Source organism: Puntigrus tetrazona, chromosome 7, assembly GCF_018831695.1.
Source record: "Puntigrus tetrazona isolate hp1 chromosome 7, ASM1883169v1, whole genome shotgun sequence".
In the NCBI taxonomy this organism is placed as follows: Eukaryota; Metazoa; Chordata; class Actinopteri; order Cypriniformes; family Cyprinidae; genus Puntigrus; species Puntigrus tetrazona.
The window spans coordinates 38,483,951-38,503,184 of record NC_056705.1 but is presented as its reverse complement, the minus strand read 5'-3'; the positions used below and the strand labels follow the sequence as shown (position 1 = coordinate 38,503,184).

General features: G+C 37.0%; 1 protein-coding gene across 1 annotated transcript in view; it reads left to right on the top strand.

The window, feature by feature from the left end:
- The first annotated feature begins 725 nt into the window (after window positions 1–725).
- Window positions 726–19,234, top strand: part of LOC122349091 (inactive ubiquitin carboxyl-terminal hydrolase 53) — a 45,673-nt gene continuing 27,164 nt past the window's right edge. Inside the window, exons 1-9 of the mRNA XM_043245002.1 lie at window positions 726–1,084; window positions 10,458–10,691; window positions 10,819–10,984; window positions 13,495–13,587; window positions 13,682–13,816; window positions 15,262–15,375; window positions 16,353–16,435; window positions 17,511–17,595; window positions 19,199–19,234. The exon at window positions 19,199–19,234 is cut by the window's right edge and continues 111 nt beyond it. Coding sequence (XP_043100937.1) covers window positions 10,841–10,984; window positions 13,495–13,587; window positions 13,682–13,816; window positions 15,262–15,375; window positions 16,353–16,435; window positions 17,511–17,595; window positions 19,199–19,234 — 690 coding nt within the window. The 5' untranslated portion in view covers window positions 726–1,084; window positions 10,458–10,691; window positions 10,819–10,840. The remainder of the gene's footprint in view (window positions 1,085–10,457; window positions 10,692–10,818; window positions 10,985–13,494; window positions 13,588–13,681; window positions 13,817–15,261; window positions 15,376–16,352; window positions 16,436–17,510; window positions 17,596–19,198) is intronic.

Here is a 19,234-nt window from a genome sequence, read left to right as displayed (position 1 = left end):
AGTACTAAGCTTGTTGAAGTTAATAATAATATTTTTTATATTAATAAAACTGTTACCTACATACAAATATATTGCATCACTCTATAACTACCATAGAATATATATGATCAGTCAGATGCAAAAGCCTCTAAGTGCCATCTGAAATTCTACAAATTCTTCTAAAATTAGCAGTTTTATCAGGCAACTATATTTATATTCACTTTAATTGCATTTTTATTAGTAATATGCATTGCTAAGAACTTCATTTGGACGATTATAAAGGATTTGCCCGATATTTATTTATTTTTAGCACCCTCAGATTTCAGATTTTTAAATCAGTTGCTCTCCTAACAAACCCCACATCAATGGAAAGCTTATCTATCAGCTTTCTGAGTACGTATAAATCTCAATTAATAATAATAAAAAAAACCCCTAATGACTGTTTCTGTGGTCCAGGGTCACACCTAGGCTGAACCTAGTGACTCGATAACAGACCAAACCGAATAAAGACAGGAAAAAAAGCTCAACCGCAATGACGCACATACTTTTGCGATCATTTCGTTTAAAACAAAATCGAATTGCATGTAGAAAAGTTAAATCGCCATCTTGTTACGGCTCAAATGCGCCTGGAGTGGTCATCAGGGCTTGTCATCTGTGCTCTTTCTCTACGGAGATCGTATCCCGGGTTTGAAACACGGCCACCGAGACGAGCCTCCGCTCCGCGTCAACGCGGCAGAGCAAAGTGTGAGAAAGCAGGAGAAACTCCTCCCTCCGACGTGCTGCACTGGGACGGATAGACCGCAGAGAGGAGGAGAGGAGGAGGAGTTTCACCTCAGCGCCGAAACCAGCTGGAAATTCAGGTGTCTGCGGTCACTCAGTCAGTCATGTCAGTCCTTCCGGGACCCTAACTCGCCGAAGAAAGAGCGAACACGGCGTCGACCCGCAAGAGCGCTGTGTTTGTAGCGCGCATCTTCACCGGTGCGTTTTGGCGAGTCGCTTCCGCTTTTTCCGCTTGACGCCAAAAATCCTATTTTTGCTACTCCGTAAACTTTCACCGGGACGTTTGAAAGCAACGAGGGGGCACCGGTCGTCTGTCGTCCACGCGGTGAGTAGACGCGTCTCTTGTCGTGTCTGCGCGTTTTGTTTTGGTCAAACTTTTTCTTCGCCATGTTTCGCTCGTCAGTGCGCATGCGGCGGAAACGCACCTGAACCAGGTGAACGCGCCTCGACGCTCGCGTTCAGAGCCTTTACGCGGAAAATCAAGCTGTGTGTGTGTGTGTTTTTTTAATTGTCGCTTTTAAGAACTAGAGAGGACGTGGGTGTATATGGTAGCCACTGTTTATATTTTCAATAGTTAATATATGCACCGCTTCGTGCTACTACTTGGTTCTGAATCCGCTTTGGTGCTCAATTAATGCTTTAAAATATTAGATACAATAACAAAAGTGGGCTTAGCTATAATTACAGCAGTGAGAAACTCTTGATGATAGCTGTTTGTTTTAAGCTTGAGTAATGAGACTGTCAAAATGTCAAAAACTAGAAATATTAATGAATATATATATATATATATATATATATATATATATATATATATATATATATATATATATATATATATATATATATATATATATTCGAGGCAGTAATTATGTGATAGACCTGCACTTGCTTAAAAGGCAAAAATCATTTTATTAATCAGTGTTATATGTTATTATGTTTATGATTTAAGATATTACACATGCTTATTTAGTTTTTTAACGTATTTAGAAATGATCCTTTTTAATTGAGTATCTTGTTAAAAAAAAACCTTGATTGGAAAAGATTTCAAAAATAGGTCCTTGGGTATTTAATGCAAAGAAATGCACACGCGGTGCAAATAAAAATCAAAGACTCGTTCATTATGTCTTTGCATTAAATGAATATTATTGCTAAGCCTTTGGGGAGTGAAAATAGCTCAATGAAGATGGATAATTTATCATCACTTTTTGAGGAATTGTTGTAGTTGTGCTGTCAGTCGTTTGGAGCGTACGTTAGATTTCTATTTGTTTTATTTTTGTAGTTGTAGTAGAGGTATTTCATCTGTGGATGCAAATGTTTTTCGTTTCTTTGCAACAAACATTACAGCTGATTAAATTGGCTCCGCACACCTGCCAAAGCACTCTTCTCATTAAAGTTTGCTGCCCGTGCATTTCATTTGAGCACCGTGCGATTGCAGAAGTTTGGCACTTGTGCACAAGGCTGGTTATGTCAGCTTTTCTTTGCCTCGTTGGGTTAGACGGGAACATTGCCGCTCGCGTTTGCTTTCCGTCTGATGACCCCTCGGGATATTTATACGCCATTAACGTTTTTTAACTTCTTGGTGGTGCCTCCGTAGTCACAGACGAACTCTGTATATTTCTAGCGGCCCGAAAGATGCGAGTCATCTTGGGTATTGTGAGATTGGGCAACATTCGTTTAGTTTTCGGCGCGCTTGCATTCGATCTGCTGGTGCCTACGTCTCTCCCCACATCGGTGAAATCGAGACGGCAATGCTGCAGAACCGGCTGCTTCATCCGCTGCGGCCCTCCTCGCCTGGGATCAGTTCGCTTTCCTTACCGCCCGCGGATCTGTAGAAAACCCTGACCCCAGATCAGTTAGCGCCCTGCCGAGGTGTTTCCTGGTGGAAATGAATGGAATTGTTCAGGGAGGAGTTTTCGTGGAAAGGCCAGTTATGCTGAACGGGTTTGTGGAAAGACTGGGTTTGAATGTTTCCTGTGACTACCGCAGTGCAACGCGCTCGTAGTTTTGGCGTAGGCATGCTTGTGCGTGACCGTGCATGTGTCTGCGGGCGTTTCAGGCTCAGAACATAAGACTGTTTGTGTGAGCTTAACGATGTCACATTTATGAATCATAAATGAGAGGACAGTGTTGCCAAATGAGCTTAAAAGTTGGGGCTGTCTTTTTTTGACACATGCAAGTCACCCAAACGTTTTCATTTGCTTCGAATGTAATAAACCTCAGGCCACCCGTAATGTAGTTGCTGTCGCCGTCTCACTGGTGGGTGCTCTGCAGTGAATGGGTGCCGTCGGAATGAGAGTCCAAACGGCTGGTAAAAACATCACAAGTAGTCCTCGTCACTCCGCTCCATCGATTAAAGTGAAAACTGAACGTTTGCGAGAAACAAATCCATCGTTAAAGATTTAATTTTAACTTTAACAAACTGTCGCTTTCAGCTAAAATACTGCGATTCGTAATAACTCTCCCTCCAGTGAGAAAGCTCACCTCTCACGTGAAAATGTTTGCTTTGGCTTGTGCATATTTCTCTCCCGATTCAGACTAAATGACTTTTTCAGTAGAGAAAGCAATGTTACAGATAGAGAATTTTAATTAGTTTTTTTTAAGAACTTTTCACCTCACAAGAATGCACTGTAATTGTTGGACTGGAGATTACTGACTCTCATTCTGACGGCACCCATTCACTGCAGAGGAGCAAGCCATTCTTTCATTATCGCGAGTGTCTCTTCCCTTCGTACTTTTTTTTAGTTTTCGATGCTCGTCACGATGCTACTCCCCCTAAAGTAACTGACAGGTGCTTATGGGAGAATCGTCCCAAAGCGGTAGAAGTTTTCGCTGATCTCACCAAATCAAAATAGTCCTCTTCTCAGCACCGCAGCCAGCTGCTTCATTTGTTATTGTTTACAAGGAATCCTCCTCCGAGTATCTGGAAGTGTCTGACTAAGCACCGCACTAATAATGCATGAAGCCACTGACGCTGAAATAAATGTTTTAAACCCTGTCGGAGGAAACCATTTTTCAGTCGGAAAGCGGGATGATGGCCGTATTGTGAATTTGACATTTATTGGCAAGCCGTAAAGGAAGCGAGGAAACGTTTAGGAAGTCGAGTACGTTTCGGAGAGGATATTGCACTTCAGGCGCTGATTAAAGTTGACGTCTCGATAAATCCGCTTGTGTTCGTCCGGGAGTTGTTTTGTCACCTGAGTGTGTCTCTGGACTCAAAGCGCTGAACGCAACGCTTGACCAACAGGAAGCCCACACAGGAAACGGCCGCGGCATTGTTGCTCGAAGCCAAAACAGCCTTCTCCTTTCCTTCGGGAATTCTGCCGCTCCCTCAGTGTTGTTTCAGGGTTTCAGGAGCGTGTCGGATTTCGCCTCGGCAGTGCGGCCCACTGGGGCAAAACTGTCTTTTTTTGTGTGTGTGTGTGTGTTGCAATTGTTGTTGGTTTGCTTTCAGAAAAGGATGTTATTCTTCACAGCGACGGTGTGGGTTTTTTTTTAGCACTTGATGCTGTGGCGTGTGGCCATCCGTATTCCTCATTTGGTCATTTGTGTGCACAAATGCTCCCGACATCTGGTTGCTAAACAAGACTCCTAGCTTTTTATTTATTTATTTATTTATTTCAAGGCCTGGATTATCGTTTGTAGATGTAAAAATCATTGTTTGTTTCATTGCATAACTACCCATCTGTCATGTTCTGCAGCTGTTTCTCATACAAATTATTTTCAGGCTCCTCCCTTGTTTAGATATTTTCGGCGTGCGTCGCAACGTTACGATGCATTTAAATCAAACGCATCAATGCATCGCTTTCTTTCCGAGTCTGATGTCCAGATCGCTGTTGTTGCAAGTGTACTGTGACTCAGACGTTGTCATTGCTGAGACGCAAGAACGTTTCGCAACTTCTGCTTCTATTTTTCATACATGCCCTTTAAATAGCGTCGCGTTGCCTCAATAAGTACGGTATGTAACCGGTATGTGATGCAATTTGGCCACATTTCTTTTTCGAGGCGAATCATCACGAGTTACGTCGCGTGGAACTTCAGAGCAGGAGCCGAAGAATGAGTCCATGAATAAAAAAGCAGAGGAGCTCATTAAACTTTTGAACTTGGTAGACGGCAGCGTGGCGGAAATCCATTTTCCTATTCGAAATTAGCTTTAATATTTAATCAGTGTAAATGTTCTGTTCCACGTTACGAATCGGAACGATCTTCGGAGTGATTCACACCTGCAGGCGCTGAGGCGATTAGACCGTTCATCGGAGCTTCGAATTTCGAACATTAAAGCACCTTGAGCTCGATCAAGGCGGACACGATCATCTCAGAGCAGCAGCAGGCAATTAATAGGCAGATAATATAAGACTAATATAAAAATAACAAATAGCTCCTTCTCCTTTTACATAAGTCTTGAATATTCAGTTACCAGTAAATCGGTTTAATGCAAGACGATTGGTGTGTAGGAGATGACGTACAAAGAAAAGTCTTGATCGAACCAAATTTGCAACGCTCTTAAAGAGACAGTTCACCCAAAAATATAAAGCGCGATGCTTCTTTTGATACTTCTGAGGAACATAAGATATTTTGAGCATTTTTTATTCCTCCATACAGTAGAAGTCAACCGTAAAACTAGAAAGCGCTCCTACGGGTTGAGTAAGGCGAGTGAATGTTTTTGGATGAACTGTCTCTTTAAATCCGTTGCGTGTGTTTTTTTGGTTTTTGTTTCAGGATTTTGCAAAAATGAAAATGTCACTGTTTCAGTGAGTCATTGCAAATTAGGAAGCTGGTCGAAGGCATAATGAAAGCGCAGGAAATGATATCATGTGCAGTTCGTTTCAGCTCTTTGTAGAAAGGGCGGGGGATATCCTCACTTACATTAGGTAAGGAATGCTGGCATGACTGAAACCAGACTGTCATCATTACATTCTGGATATGTCTTATAGCGCTCGGATTACACCCTTTTGAAAAAGAAATATACTTAAACGTATCTGTAAAAGTAGTATTTATAGAGTATGCTCTGTAATATATAAATGTATAATATGCTTTAAAAATATTCTTAATTAGCAAACGAATGCGACGTTTTCTGGTGCTTTAATGCATGTTAATGGCAACTACATAACAGTGTGTTATATCATGTAAATGGTATAAACTTACAATAAAGTGTGATTTGTTAACATTGCTTTATGTATTAACTTACATAAAAACCAGGAACAATACATTTAATACAGTATTCATTTTTGTTAAAATTAGTTCATAAAATACTTGTGATTTAAAAAAACTTGACTTAATAATGCTGAAATTAGAATTAAATGTTGTAGTAGTAGTAATTTTCATTCTTTCAAGTTCGTGTTTACTAACCTTTTTGTAAAGTTTTACTGTTAATATTATTAAATGCAGTTAGCTGAACTACATATTTAGGTAGTTTAAATGATGAAAAAGTACTTCATATGTTCTTTAGTGTAGTCATTTGCGTGACTTAAATGTACTAAGAACGGAAACGTTTTTATTCCCTTTGTGTTTTTTAAAAAAAGTTTCACGTACAGATGCATGCTGTCAAAATGATCGTGTTCATGCAGATCAGTGCTTGGGCACATACCTTTACACTGAACACACCTTTAGACCTTTTTTTTTTTTTTTTACATTTATTTATTGCACTTGTAGACGAAAAGATGATCATTTTTGAAATCTTCCACTTTGAAACCCATTTTAAAAAATGTTTTCATGCCCCCAAAACCTCAATGACATTCATTAAACACCATTATATTTCATTTCAGCACTTTATAGTGAATTTGACTAGTTTTTAGTCCGAGATAGTCGTACTTTATTACTATATTATCTTCAAGTGCAGTTATTGTTTTTAATATCATTTAAAGTACACCACAGGTGTGTATTCAAAACCATTAAATGAAAATAAAACCATTATACCACCCTCATCAGCTAGATCAGATCTTTATAAAACAGCATCCATTTACAGTAGGCTACTGTATTTTTATCATTTGCCTTTTTTTTCTGCGCTGCCTCGCTCTCGTTCTTGCTGGCCAAGTTTGTGTCACTCTGGGACGAATGACCATGACCGGTGGCTCATGAGCTCAGGAGAAAAAGCGTCACCCATAATGTCAGCGTTTTCCGCTCTCCGGCTGCATCATCACCTGATTGTGGAGCTGTGATTGGCTCGGTGACACGCTGCTTTCTGTTACTGCGAGCCGTGATAAGACCGCAGACGGCTGCTGAGGTAAACGTGGGACTGATGTTTCCATCTTCTCTAGAACTGAGAATTGAAATCTGAGACGTACAAACGGAAGCAGTTGCAACGGTGTGGATGTGAGTCATTAAATCCACTTTTCAAAACAGAGTTAAAAACAGACCTCTAACAAAAAATTTATATATATATATATATATATATATATATATATATATATATATATATATATATATATATATATAAATTTTTTTTTATATTTATTTCTTTTATTATATTTTTATTACTTATTAGTTTTATTTTACTAGTATTTACTTTTAACTCCCCTTCTAAACTTTATCATGGATACATCTCTTGAAAAACAAAAAATTAAGTTTCATCGTTTTATTTTGCACTTTTCAGTATTTGATATATTATATGGCATCACATTTTCCCATCAAATTATTGCCTTTACGTTTAACATATTTTTTACTAAAATACATTGTCTAACACATTATAATTAAATTCTGCATTTGTTAAATTCACTACTACTTTTTCTAAATATCTCAGTCTATTAATTTCCAACACTAAAAATCCTACTAATTCTCTAAAAAAAAATCCAGCAGCCATTATGAAAATGCATTTCTCTTTTAATGCAGCAATTTTTATTTATCTATTTCTTTTCTTTCACATTATATGCTTAATTATCATGAAAATAATGGGGAAAAAGCAAAAACGTAGTGGTCATAAAATAGTGAAATATGACCGAGACAGCTTGAGAAATTCATGAGGTTGAACCAGCTGCTTTTTGTTTGTTTCGTAAGTGTCTTCATATAACACAGTGATTAATAGACTTTTCAGAGAAAAAACACCTGAACGTCATGTTCTACCAAACTTCTTGCGGTTGGCCCAAACCGTAACGTGTGAGATGTTTGTGGAGGTGTGTCTCCGAGGCCGAACACGAAGCCTAATCCTGAAGACAAGAGCTGTTTAGCAACACTGTGGCTTAAGTGATTGCACTGGAATGCTGTTGCTATGGCAGACTGTGAGCACATCGCAAACGAGAAAGGCACCCCGTAGCCACAAAGTAGCAGCTTTTGCCTTGTTTACTTGCTTTTTAGTAGAATTTAACCTGTTAATAGATCAGTGGTCAAACTTGGTCACCTCAAAACTACTTCTGAATTGTTTGAATACCATTGTGAGTGAAATGCTGTTTAACAGGTTTCAGTTGCTTTCAGTGCACTGATTGAACTAACCTACTTCATTCTGACTTTATGCTTCCTCGAAATGTAATGCTTTTTCCTCTGATGACGCTCTTCTAATGTTTGAAAAACTCTTTGGTAGTTTTTAAACAAATCTTTTGGTGTTTTTTTGATTTCCTTTGGCACAAACGTGTTTTTGACGCATGCTACGTGAAAGCACACCAAGAAAGAGAGAAAATAAATACATAATGGTTTAAAAAGATTACTGGTACTGGAAAAATGATGGAAATTATCATTGGAAATGATTGGGAAACCAATTGAATCTAGTGGAAAATCTGTTGAAATGCTTTTTTTTAAGGTTTAGTTTTTGGCATTTCTGCCTTATTGGGATAGGACCGTATCATAACTGGCAGGAAGTGAAGTGAGAGACAGAGCGTATACATTTCATGTAAAATGCATTTTTGATAACCTAAAGTAATCTGCCTGTTAAAGCGTGATACTCGCTAATTATGGTCAATGTTAATGAATGGACGGTAATTATTACATGAATATAATTTTACCATAAATACCAAAAAAGCAGTACATTAATTTTATTCATTTCTGACCAACATGTGAGACGCATCCATGAAGAACAACAAAGAACCTTTCATTTGCACAAAAGGTTTATAGTGGAAAACGTTTCTTTAGATTATTAAAATGTTTTGGGATGAAAATGGTCCTTTAATTTTTTTTTGGCCACAATGTTCTGAGAAAGACACTTATTGGAACCTTTATTTTTAAAAGGTCTTGAAAGCTATTACCGGATAATTCAAAACTTAGAGATCGTTAGTTACTTTTGATTCTAAGATGTTGTTATCACCAAATTCAAATTCAAATTAACAAATCAGTTCAAATTTAATTGACAAGGTGAGCACAGTTTGAGTGATACAGGCCCACTAGAAACTATAAACCGGTAGAGAGTTATGCGACTTTAACTATTAGGCTACATGATGCAGAATGGACTTGCATTGAGTAGCCAGGCAAAAAAAAAAAGTTGAGTTTTAAAACTACTGACAAGTTTTGAGTAAAACTCCTCTAATGTGTCAGGTAGGGTGGATAACTTGCTTTTAGATCCATGGGTGTGTTTCAGAATACTCCCTAGTTCAGTAATAAGTACACTGCCCAAGGGATTCAGCCATTTCTAGTGCTAGCACATTGTCAAAATCATTCCTGGGGCTGAAAAATATGCTACCTGGGGCTTCTCATGGATTTCGCTCTGCCTGTTAAGATGAATGGGATTGCTAACAGGTAGCTTTAGAAAGGTGTTATAGAACCCATTGGTTGCAATGAAGATGCACAACAAAGCAAAGTAAGGAGGATGTCATTTTAAATTTTTAATACTATAGCAATCCGTAATATTGAACTGTATTATTGATTTGACTGCACTGATGGAGAGCAAAGCTTGAACTGAATTGAGGTTCATATGAAACCACTTCAGTTACTGAACTGAATAATTTTAGCATTAAACTGAACAACAACAGTGTTGTCTTCTGTGGAGCTTTTCTTTATAGTTAAATCCAATTGATGAACTTTGCAACATTGACCGTTATGAAACTGAACTGAATTACAAACGACACCGTAGTTCAACTAAATTGAATTATGGCATTCGTATTGTCATCACTTATCCGAATCCAGTTCGGTTCATAGTTGATGAACTTTGCAACATCGATAGTTATTGAGCTGCGTTAAATTATCATTGAACTAAACTGAGCTGAAGAAGGACACTTTTGTCTTCTGTGGAGTGACCTCGCAGCCAAAATTGAAAAGGCCTCAGAATTGGTTATTTTTGCTGTTTAAATTGATATTTTCCTGTTTATTAGTGTAACCCTGCTTAGAAAAATGCAAATGCGTAATATCCTAATGATTTTTGGCGTAAAAAAAAAAAAAAATTACCCATGCAATGTATTTTTGGCTATTGCTATAAATATACCTCGTCTAGGGCCACGTGATGCACCTGATTTTCAAGTGTTTTCAGTCTGTGCGTTTGCCTTCGTGATGTCAGTCTGTTCCTGTTGAATAACGTCAGCTTGCTTGCTTGCATTGAAACAGGTTGGTGCAAAGTCGTAAAGAAAGTTAAACAATAACATTATTCAGCGCAGAATTACCAGTTGGATGAGCTGACCTACTGACTTTTGCACAGTTTCGTATTCTTAGCCACTCCTCTCGTGTTCGTAACGACATGGAGTTCTGCGCTGCTGCTGCTGTTGTTGTTGTCGGTGTCTCAATTTGCCGAAATGTTCAAATTCAGGGCTTGTTCAAGAATCCACGCGTTGCTTTGCTTCTCTCCACAGACCGAATGCTACTCGTCCTAAGGCTGATGTCCTCCAAGAGCAGCGTCTGAAACATGGACGACCCTTTAAAGGTTGACTGATTCCAGCTGACACCTTCGTAACTATGCTGAGAGTCACTCGAGGCCTGATGGCCGCAGTAGCCACCAACAAGCCGCCGAATTCCCCAACGCAATTCAGGGAATGATCAAACCATCCTGCCCAGGACCCACGCATAAAAAGACCTCTTACGTACAGGTCAGCAGCAGAAATAAAGGCTTTTACTAGGAAACGGACATTCAAATCCTCCCGTCAATTTGTCACAACAACCCTTTCCTATCGTTCGATTGTAAAATTACTCAACAAATACCCGTCTCTCTCGCAGGACGGCAGATACCCCGAATCCAATGGCATGGGTCAAGTTCTTCAGGAGACCAGGAGGCAATCTTGCCAGGTCTTACCAGCCGGGATCTATGCTGTCCTTGGCCCCTACCAAGGGACTGCTAAATGAGCCAGGACAGAACAGCTGCTTCCTCAACAGTGCAGTGCAGGTACGTGTTTAACCCACAGCTCAGAAAGCCATTGCATGAGCGGATTTGTTTTACATGCCTATATTTTTTAGTTTACACGGACTAAACGGGAACGCTAGTAAATGTGTTTAATAAATGAAATGCATGAGATGAATTGCGGCAAACAAATTTGTATGCTTAATTCTTTATTTAAAAGAATAAATACTTATTTAATTTTTTTTTTTTTTGTCAAATTATATACAAACACGCCCAGCCGTTCAAAACTTTAGTGGCGTTATGACCTTTTAATGTTTTTGAAAGATGTTTCTTGCGCTCAAAAAGGTGTATTTATTTCATGAAAATACAGTAAAAACATTAATCTTGTGAATTATTACAATTTTAAATAAATGTTTTCTATATAAATATATTTCTGTTATATATTTAATTTATTTCTGCATCATTACGTCAGTGTTTAGTCTCACAAATAGTCCATCAGAAATCATTCTAATCATTCATTTTACTGTCAGTGTTAAACATGGCTGTGCTGATTTGTATTTTTGTGGAAACTGATTTATTTTATTACTATTATTTTTGTTTAGTTTGATGAATGCAAAGTTTAAAAGAACTGCATTGAAATGGATATCTTTTATAACATTATGAAATGCCTTTATTATAACTTATAATCAATTTAATGTGTTTGTTTATAATCTGTAGTAGTCTTTTTTGCCGTAGTTTATTCATTTAAGGACAGATATGAACATAATTTAAGGCTGAAGTCTTCAACTTTGAATGAACTAAATATGGTTTCCATCACACCTACATATAAAAGACAGATTGGCCTTACCAGAATAAGATAAAAACATCGCACCACCCCCCTAAACATACTTAACTTTCTTATGACTCCCATTTAAAGTCTGACCACAGCAAACTGTCATCTCCTCCTTGCTGCCTACCGAGAGAGGGTATTTATGGCATCCCATCTCCACCCTTCAACCCCCAAATTTTTGTCATGCTGGAAGTCAGTTTTCCCTCCTGGATGGGATTGTGGACGTTTTGATTGAGTGTATCTCTGCCTGTCTCTCTGTTGTCTTGTTCTTGTGCTCATCTCCATGGAGTGAGGTCACGCTCAGACTAAGTTGTCTGGGGCCTAAGGGAAAGACACTGAGTGAAGAGTAACCTTACACTGGCCGTCCAAACTCCAAAACACACACACACACACACACACACACAGATGAACATCTCTCACCCCCCATCCTGTCACAGCCTGATCTCCCTTGAGCTCTTCCACCAAGCAAGGACAATGAGTCACATTTCTCAGAGTTTTAAGAACAAAATGACAGCCAATAAGGAAAGGCTGAGACATAATGGATGGCCTTTGGATGTTGACTTTAAGATCGTCACTAAAGTGGTCATGCAAATCCAGAATAAAGCTGCACGAGGTTATAAAGATGCATTAGAGGAGAAGCACGCTGGTACAAATGCGTTTGCACAGCAATTACAAGGGTTGTAAGGGGCTGAGGTGGATAGGAGATTCATTTAGATTTAATGTGGCATTGCATCTTTATGCAGAATTTGAAGCAGGCACACAGCAGCCTTAAATCAGCCGTGTAAAGGTGCATTTGCTGTGTGAAATGCATCCATGCACCACCTCTAAACAGCATTAAACAAGACTATGCACAATGCCTAAATGGTAATCCAAAAGCACTTTTGTGCCACCTTTTGTTGTGTACGTTTTATGAGAGCCTTCTTCAATAAAATTTTATTCCGCATTAGTGATTTTTTTTTTTCTGAACTTAAAATCTATTAAAATAGTTTTTGTTAATTGACATTGAGAAATATTTTTTAAAAAGTCAAACAAACATTATCTTAAAACTTAATCAAATGTTATTTCATTTAGTTGCCAAAGACATATTGCTAATTTACTAAATGAAGAAAATCATTTAAAAATGAAGAAAAATGTGCAAAAAAATCTAAAACGTCTTAAAATATTAAAGTAAATGCTGAAAATATAAAAATAAAATTCAAATGAATACTGCATAAGTATATAAATACAGTGCCCCGCAGGGCCTTAAAAAGTCTTCACGTTTAGTTTTATTTATTTAGAAATTATTACCATTATTATTATTTTTTTTTTTTTTTTTTTTAATTTAAGGTTAGAAACAGTATATAAAAAAATATAATAACGCGTAAAATAATTCCTAATAATCACTGTAAGTGGTCTTAAATTTTTTGATGTGACAGTAATGTGATTTGCTTAAGATATAATTCAAATAAATGTGATCCCTTCACATATCACAGTAAAACAACCAATACAGGTCCACCTTTCATTTGCATTGATATTTCCATTATTGATATATACAGAGTAAAACATGCCAGACTAACTCGCACCCGGCATAATAAAAAGTCATTGAATGTGTGCCACAACCTGCTTGATTATATTTATATCTATATATATATATATATATATATATATATTATATATATATATTTAAATTTCAGAGTTTACTGAAGTGAGTTAATTCTCCATCTGAATTTTCTGTTATTCCATGCAGGTTCTTTGGCATCTTGATATCTTCAGACGGAGTCTCCGTCAGCTCCCGAACCACTACTGCTTGGGCGACTCCTGCATCTTTTGCGCTTTGAAGGTATCCTCATGACCAAACACGTCACCACGCAGTATTTAATGCTTCCTTTAAAAAGATGTCAGAAGTTTAAAAGCACTTCATGTTTGTTTTTCAGGGAATATTCTGTCAGTTCCAGCACAGCCGAGAGCGAGCGTTACCCTCAGATAACCTGCGTAATGCTCTGGCCGAAACCTTTAAGGATGAGCAGCGCTTTCAGTTAGGCTTCATGGATGATGCTGCTGAGTGCTTCGTAAGTGTGTTTTTTTGTATTTTTGTGTATTTTCGATTATAAAATTTGTATTAAGTAAATAACAAATTTTATATTATATATATATATATATATATATATATATATATATATATATATATATATATATATATATATATATATAATTATATATATATTTATATTATCTTTTTTTTTTTTTATTTATTTATTTATGATATAGCCACAATATGTTTTTATGTATAATTATATATATATTAGAGGTGTGAATCGGCACTGGTTTTAACAATCATTTTCATTACAATTATCACATCAGCAATTCAATTCAATTTGATATCACCATGCATCACGATTATATAAAACTTTGAGCATTTGATTTAATTACATTAGCAGTAATGCAATGTGATTATGTGGTTTAAGTTTAAAAAAATAAAACATTTCCACATACTGTACATTTTTGTTTCTCCTCTTAACCCAGCCTTCTGAAACGGGTCTTTTTTTTTTTTTTTTTTTTTTTTAATTGTTTACAAAACTCATTGTTCATAAGAGCGAGGCGTGCTCTGATTGGCCAGCTATCCATTGCGTCGTGATTGGTCGAATACTTCTAGCAGTATAAACTTATTCACGTTTAATCTGATGGTTGTGTTTAGCAACCTCTCCAAATTTGAGACCCTTTGTCTTAAGCGTGCATGCATAATATCCAATCTTAGTTTAACATGGTAGTTTTTTTTTTATTATAGAGAAAGCTTCAAAACCGATTTCTAAATTAAGCTCAGTAGCCGTTACGTGCATTATGCTATTCACAGATCACACGGCCTTGTCCTAATGTCTTTCTCTCTTTCTCTCTGTCTCTCTGGAAAGCTGAAGTAAGCATGTTCACTTCTTCGGTATGTGCAGGATTTTTCTTAGGGCCACCTAATTGCAGTAAACCTGCTTAGCACCGGGACCTGTAATCATTTTCTGTTTAGCGCAGCAGGACTGTGGAGAGTCTGTCATTACCTCAGTAAAAGTCCATTTACAGTGCTCCCTTAAACAACACAATCAATGAAGGATCTCTATCAGTGCACAGATGCGTCGATGCAGGCTCTCTATCAGCTGGCTAGATGCAGCCAATGCTTTTGTCCATTTGTACAAGACGCTCGAGCTAGGTCTGTACTGTAGAAACATAGCGTTAATTTTGGCTCTTCTCAGCGCTGCTGGTGTCGCTAAACGTACCCACGGTTCTCAGGTTCGAAAGGGTGTATTTAAGCAGATAATAGGCTTAGGGAAAATTACTAAAGCTTAGAATGCATTCACTTAATGCAAAGGTATCGTCGCACCAGCCCAAACAAATCCAGTGTGACGAAAACAACTATTTCTTGTTCACGTCTGTTAAGCTCCGGCGTAATCAATTAGTTAATAATTATTTAAATACATAGTGCCTTCAAATAATTGTGGATAATGATATGCAAATGCATTTTTTTTCGTAGGAGAACATTTTAGAAAGGATTCACCTGCACATTGCTCCCGACGACGAGACGGACGCCTGCACGTCCAAGTCCTGCATCACCCATCAGAAGTTTGCCATGGCACTTTATGAACAGGTATCGTGGCTTTTTAATACCACGCGTGCGCTCGCGTGAGAATTGATCGCTGTCTCGTGACGCCGGTTTTCAATCAGTCGGGCACAGTGGGCGGAAAACTCGCAGGGAATACTAATACACAGACATTTACATTCACTCTCACGTCTTTCTCTGAGAGATGAGAGCAAAGGCCTGATTAAAAAATGGTATTAGATGGTAATAACGTACACTGTGTTAAAAAAAAGTTATATACACTAACCATTAAAAAAAATTGGGTCAGTAACATTTTTGTTTGTTTGTTTGTTTGTGTGAAAAAAATGAATACTTTATGATCCAAGGATGAATTGAACTGATCAAAAGTGACACTATAAACATTTATAATATTGAAGAATAAGCGCACTTGCCAAATAAAATAATCCTGATCATTTACTCGCCCCCCAAGTCATCCAAGATGTTCATGTCATTTTTGATCACTCGCAAAGAGAACGAAGTTGTGTTTATGATATAAATTAAGAAAACATTCCAGGATTCTTGTTGTTTTTTTTTAACTGTATATTTTTTACTGTATATTTGATCAAATAAATGCATCCTTGGTGAGCATCAGAGACGTATATGATGTTATTGACCCCCAAACCGTCATGCCATTTATATGCTATAGTGTTTCTTTGCTGCCCATTAAATATTTCTCTTGCATAATACAAGCGTTTTGTCTCTAAAAATAATTTTATATTGGTCACACCCTTAAGGTGTACACACGTGTGTGTGCTGAGACATCTATGACGTCACATACAGTAGTGAAATTAGGCTTTACATAATATACCACTCATGTCTCCGTCACTCATGCATTATTCTGTGTGTGTGTGTGTGTGTGTGTGTGTGTGTGTGTGTGTGTGTGTGTGTGTGTGTGTGTGTGTGTGTGTGTGTGTGTGTGTGTGTGTGTGTGTGTGTGTGTGTGTGTGTGTGTGTGTGTGTGTGTGTGTGTGTGTGTGTGTGTGCAGTCTGTGTGTAGAAGCTGTGGTGCTTCGTCCGACCCTCTACCCTTCACTGAACTCGTGCACTACGTGTCCACCACAGCCCTCTGGTAAGCCGACATGTGTTTATAGAGCTGGGCGATACGGCCAAAAATATTCTCTCAGTACTTTTTTTCACACGTCAATATTTATCACGATAATCATTTATCGTTAATGCTTGCTAGACAATTTTGTTAGACGTTGAAAATGAATGCAAAGGCATAATTTCCCCCTAAATTCAGCTATTTTATTCAGTACAAATTTACCTCTAACGATGAAGTCTAATTAAATGAAAGTTACACTACTGACTATGACTTTTCCCTTAATAAATGTCTGATTTGCTGCTTATTAATAGTTAATATGGTAGTTGTTATGTTTAGGTATTGGTTAAGATTAGGGGTGTAAAATAAAGTCAGGCATCATTTTCCCTTAAATTCAGTTCTCTATTTTATTCGGTACAAGTATTATTAATAAAGTTGTCTTAATTAAGTGAATTATTAACACTTTAACAAATAATCAATCTTTTAAAATGTAATGAAGTGAAAATGTAATACATTCACAACAAACATTGCATTTTTTTTTTTTTTTGGAGATGCTGCATGTCAACATTATATAACTCTGTAAAACATGTTTACTCACATTTAAACTCCATAAAGCTACCTTTTAGTAAGTCTCGTGAAATTTGTTTTATTTTTTTTCCCTAAATTCTACTAAAATTTTTCCTGGAGTCTATTATCATTTAAATACAAATTTGTCTCATTAAGTGAATAAAAAAAACAACTAACAATTCAATAATTTATGTAATGAAATGAAAATAGAATACAAGTAAATTTTTTTGTAAACTAGGTTGCTCCATTACAGCATTAATTATTAATTAACTGCAAAAATAGTACTACATTGGAATTATATTTCAGTATACAATAACAACACATTTCCGTCATAATTTTTTCAAGTTGAAGCAGACTTTTATTTTGACAGGTTGCCTTTTAGCGTTACCTTCAGTTTTTTTGAAAGCGTTTTTTCTCAAATGAAACTCTGTGAAATCTCCTGAAGTTTCTGTCCCCAAATACCTGTGCTTTGATTAGTAAAACCCTCTTTTTTTTTTTAATCTCCCTTTCCCTTTCTTCCCCTTTCTCTGTGCTCCAGCCAGCAAATGTTGGAGAGGAGAGACGAAAGGTTCGGGGAGCTGCTTCAAGCCGCCAGCACAGTTGGAGATCTGCGTAACTGTCCAGTAGGTGGCTGCTAATGTTGATTAATAAGGCAGAATTTACTAGCGCTTTCAGCCCAGAGAGGACACAGTCGTGAATATAGCATGAAGGCCGTTTCTGCCGTGTGATGTCATCAGGCACACTCAAGGACGAACGCGCACGCGCGCGCTCTCCGTATTTGATACTCTGCGTGTGTAACACCTTCATGTGACAAGATGAGCGAGATGAAACCCGAGACCGGAACGTTCCTCTCGTGTATCAACACATTCTGCATTTTTAAACGGGGAAAGTAGGAAGTTGCATCCTACTACGCTCGCTGCCAGAAGCAGCACTACGTTCACGCGTCTCACTGGAGCAGTAAAATGTTTGCTTAGGGTTGTTATAGTGTACTCGGGGTTATTATAGTTTAATCACACTAAAACCATAAAAACGGGCTGTTGCTTGAAATTAAAACGCACAAATGCGTAAACGTGTTATATTTAAGCTAGATGCAGAGCAACATTTCTCATTTTTTAGTTAGCTTAACTTCATAGACTTAAATTGCTGGAACAAAAAGCTAAAATAATAATAATGAATAAAAAAACGACGTAGACATAACATTATAAGTGGCTCAAAGACGAGACGTCCCGTTCTGCATCAAATAAAGTGAAACAAAGTTTTATATACACACACTATCTATCTATCTATCTATCTATCTATCTATCTATCTATCTATCTATCTATCTATATATATATATATATATATATATATATATAATTTAAAAAAAAAAAAATTTTTTTATGCATAACAAAGCATCTTAAATTCAGTTAAGTGTCCTCATTTAAAGTTTCAAATAATTTTTAAAATAAAAATGGGTAAAATGGATTTAAAAAATTACACAACATTCTGACATGTAATTATTAAAATAGAAAAAGCAATTAAAATCAATGTTTTAAATGATTTAATAATTTCTTGTTGACTGTTAATTAGTATTTAGGGGCTGGACTGTGATCCTTTATCGTGCCTTTTAACATCAGCTAATAATTCCAGTTCTATATATGCCTTATTAACTCTTTTTACATTGACATTCTAGTGGGTGTCTTCTGTATATCATGGTTAAAATGTGTGATAGTCGTTATTTTTTGCTTGCTTAAAAAATTTCACTGAACAACTTCTCACGCTCAAGTCATCAAAATGATAAAAACATTTCATCTCAACATTTCTAAAACTTGAACTGCGTTTAATATGAAAATAGAAAATATGTAAATACAGACCAATTCAAAATGTGAATTAAACTACAGTAGTATCTCCGTGATATTCTTCTAAAATCAGTTTTGCTTTGTTTTTCCTGTACGAATATGTTCCATTTCAAAATGTAATAACTCTATGGATATGGAAAAAGCTGGCATAGTGTTAAAGAACATGGTGACACTTTAGAATAGGGAACCCTATATATTCATTAATAGTTAGTAAGTTTAGGTTTTGGGTACGATTAGGGACGTAGAATAAGGCATGGATATTTGCTTAGATGCTATTAAGAAATGGCTAACATTTAGGAATACACGTGCTAGTAAGCAACTAGTTAAGAGACCCTTACCAAGGACATAATAACAAACCACTATGTGTAATCTCCATTGCCTCAACAGAGTAACTGCGGCCAGAGAATCAAGATCCGCCGCGTA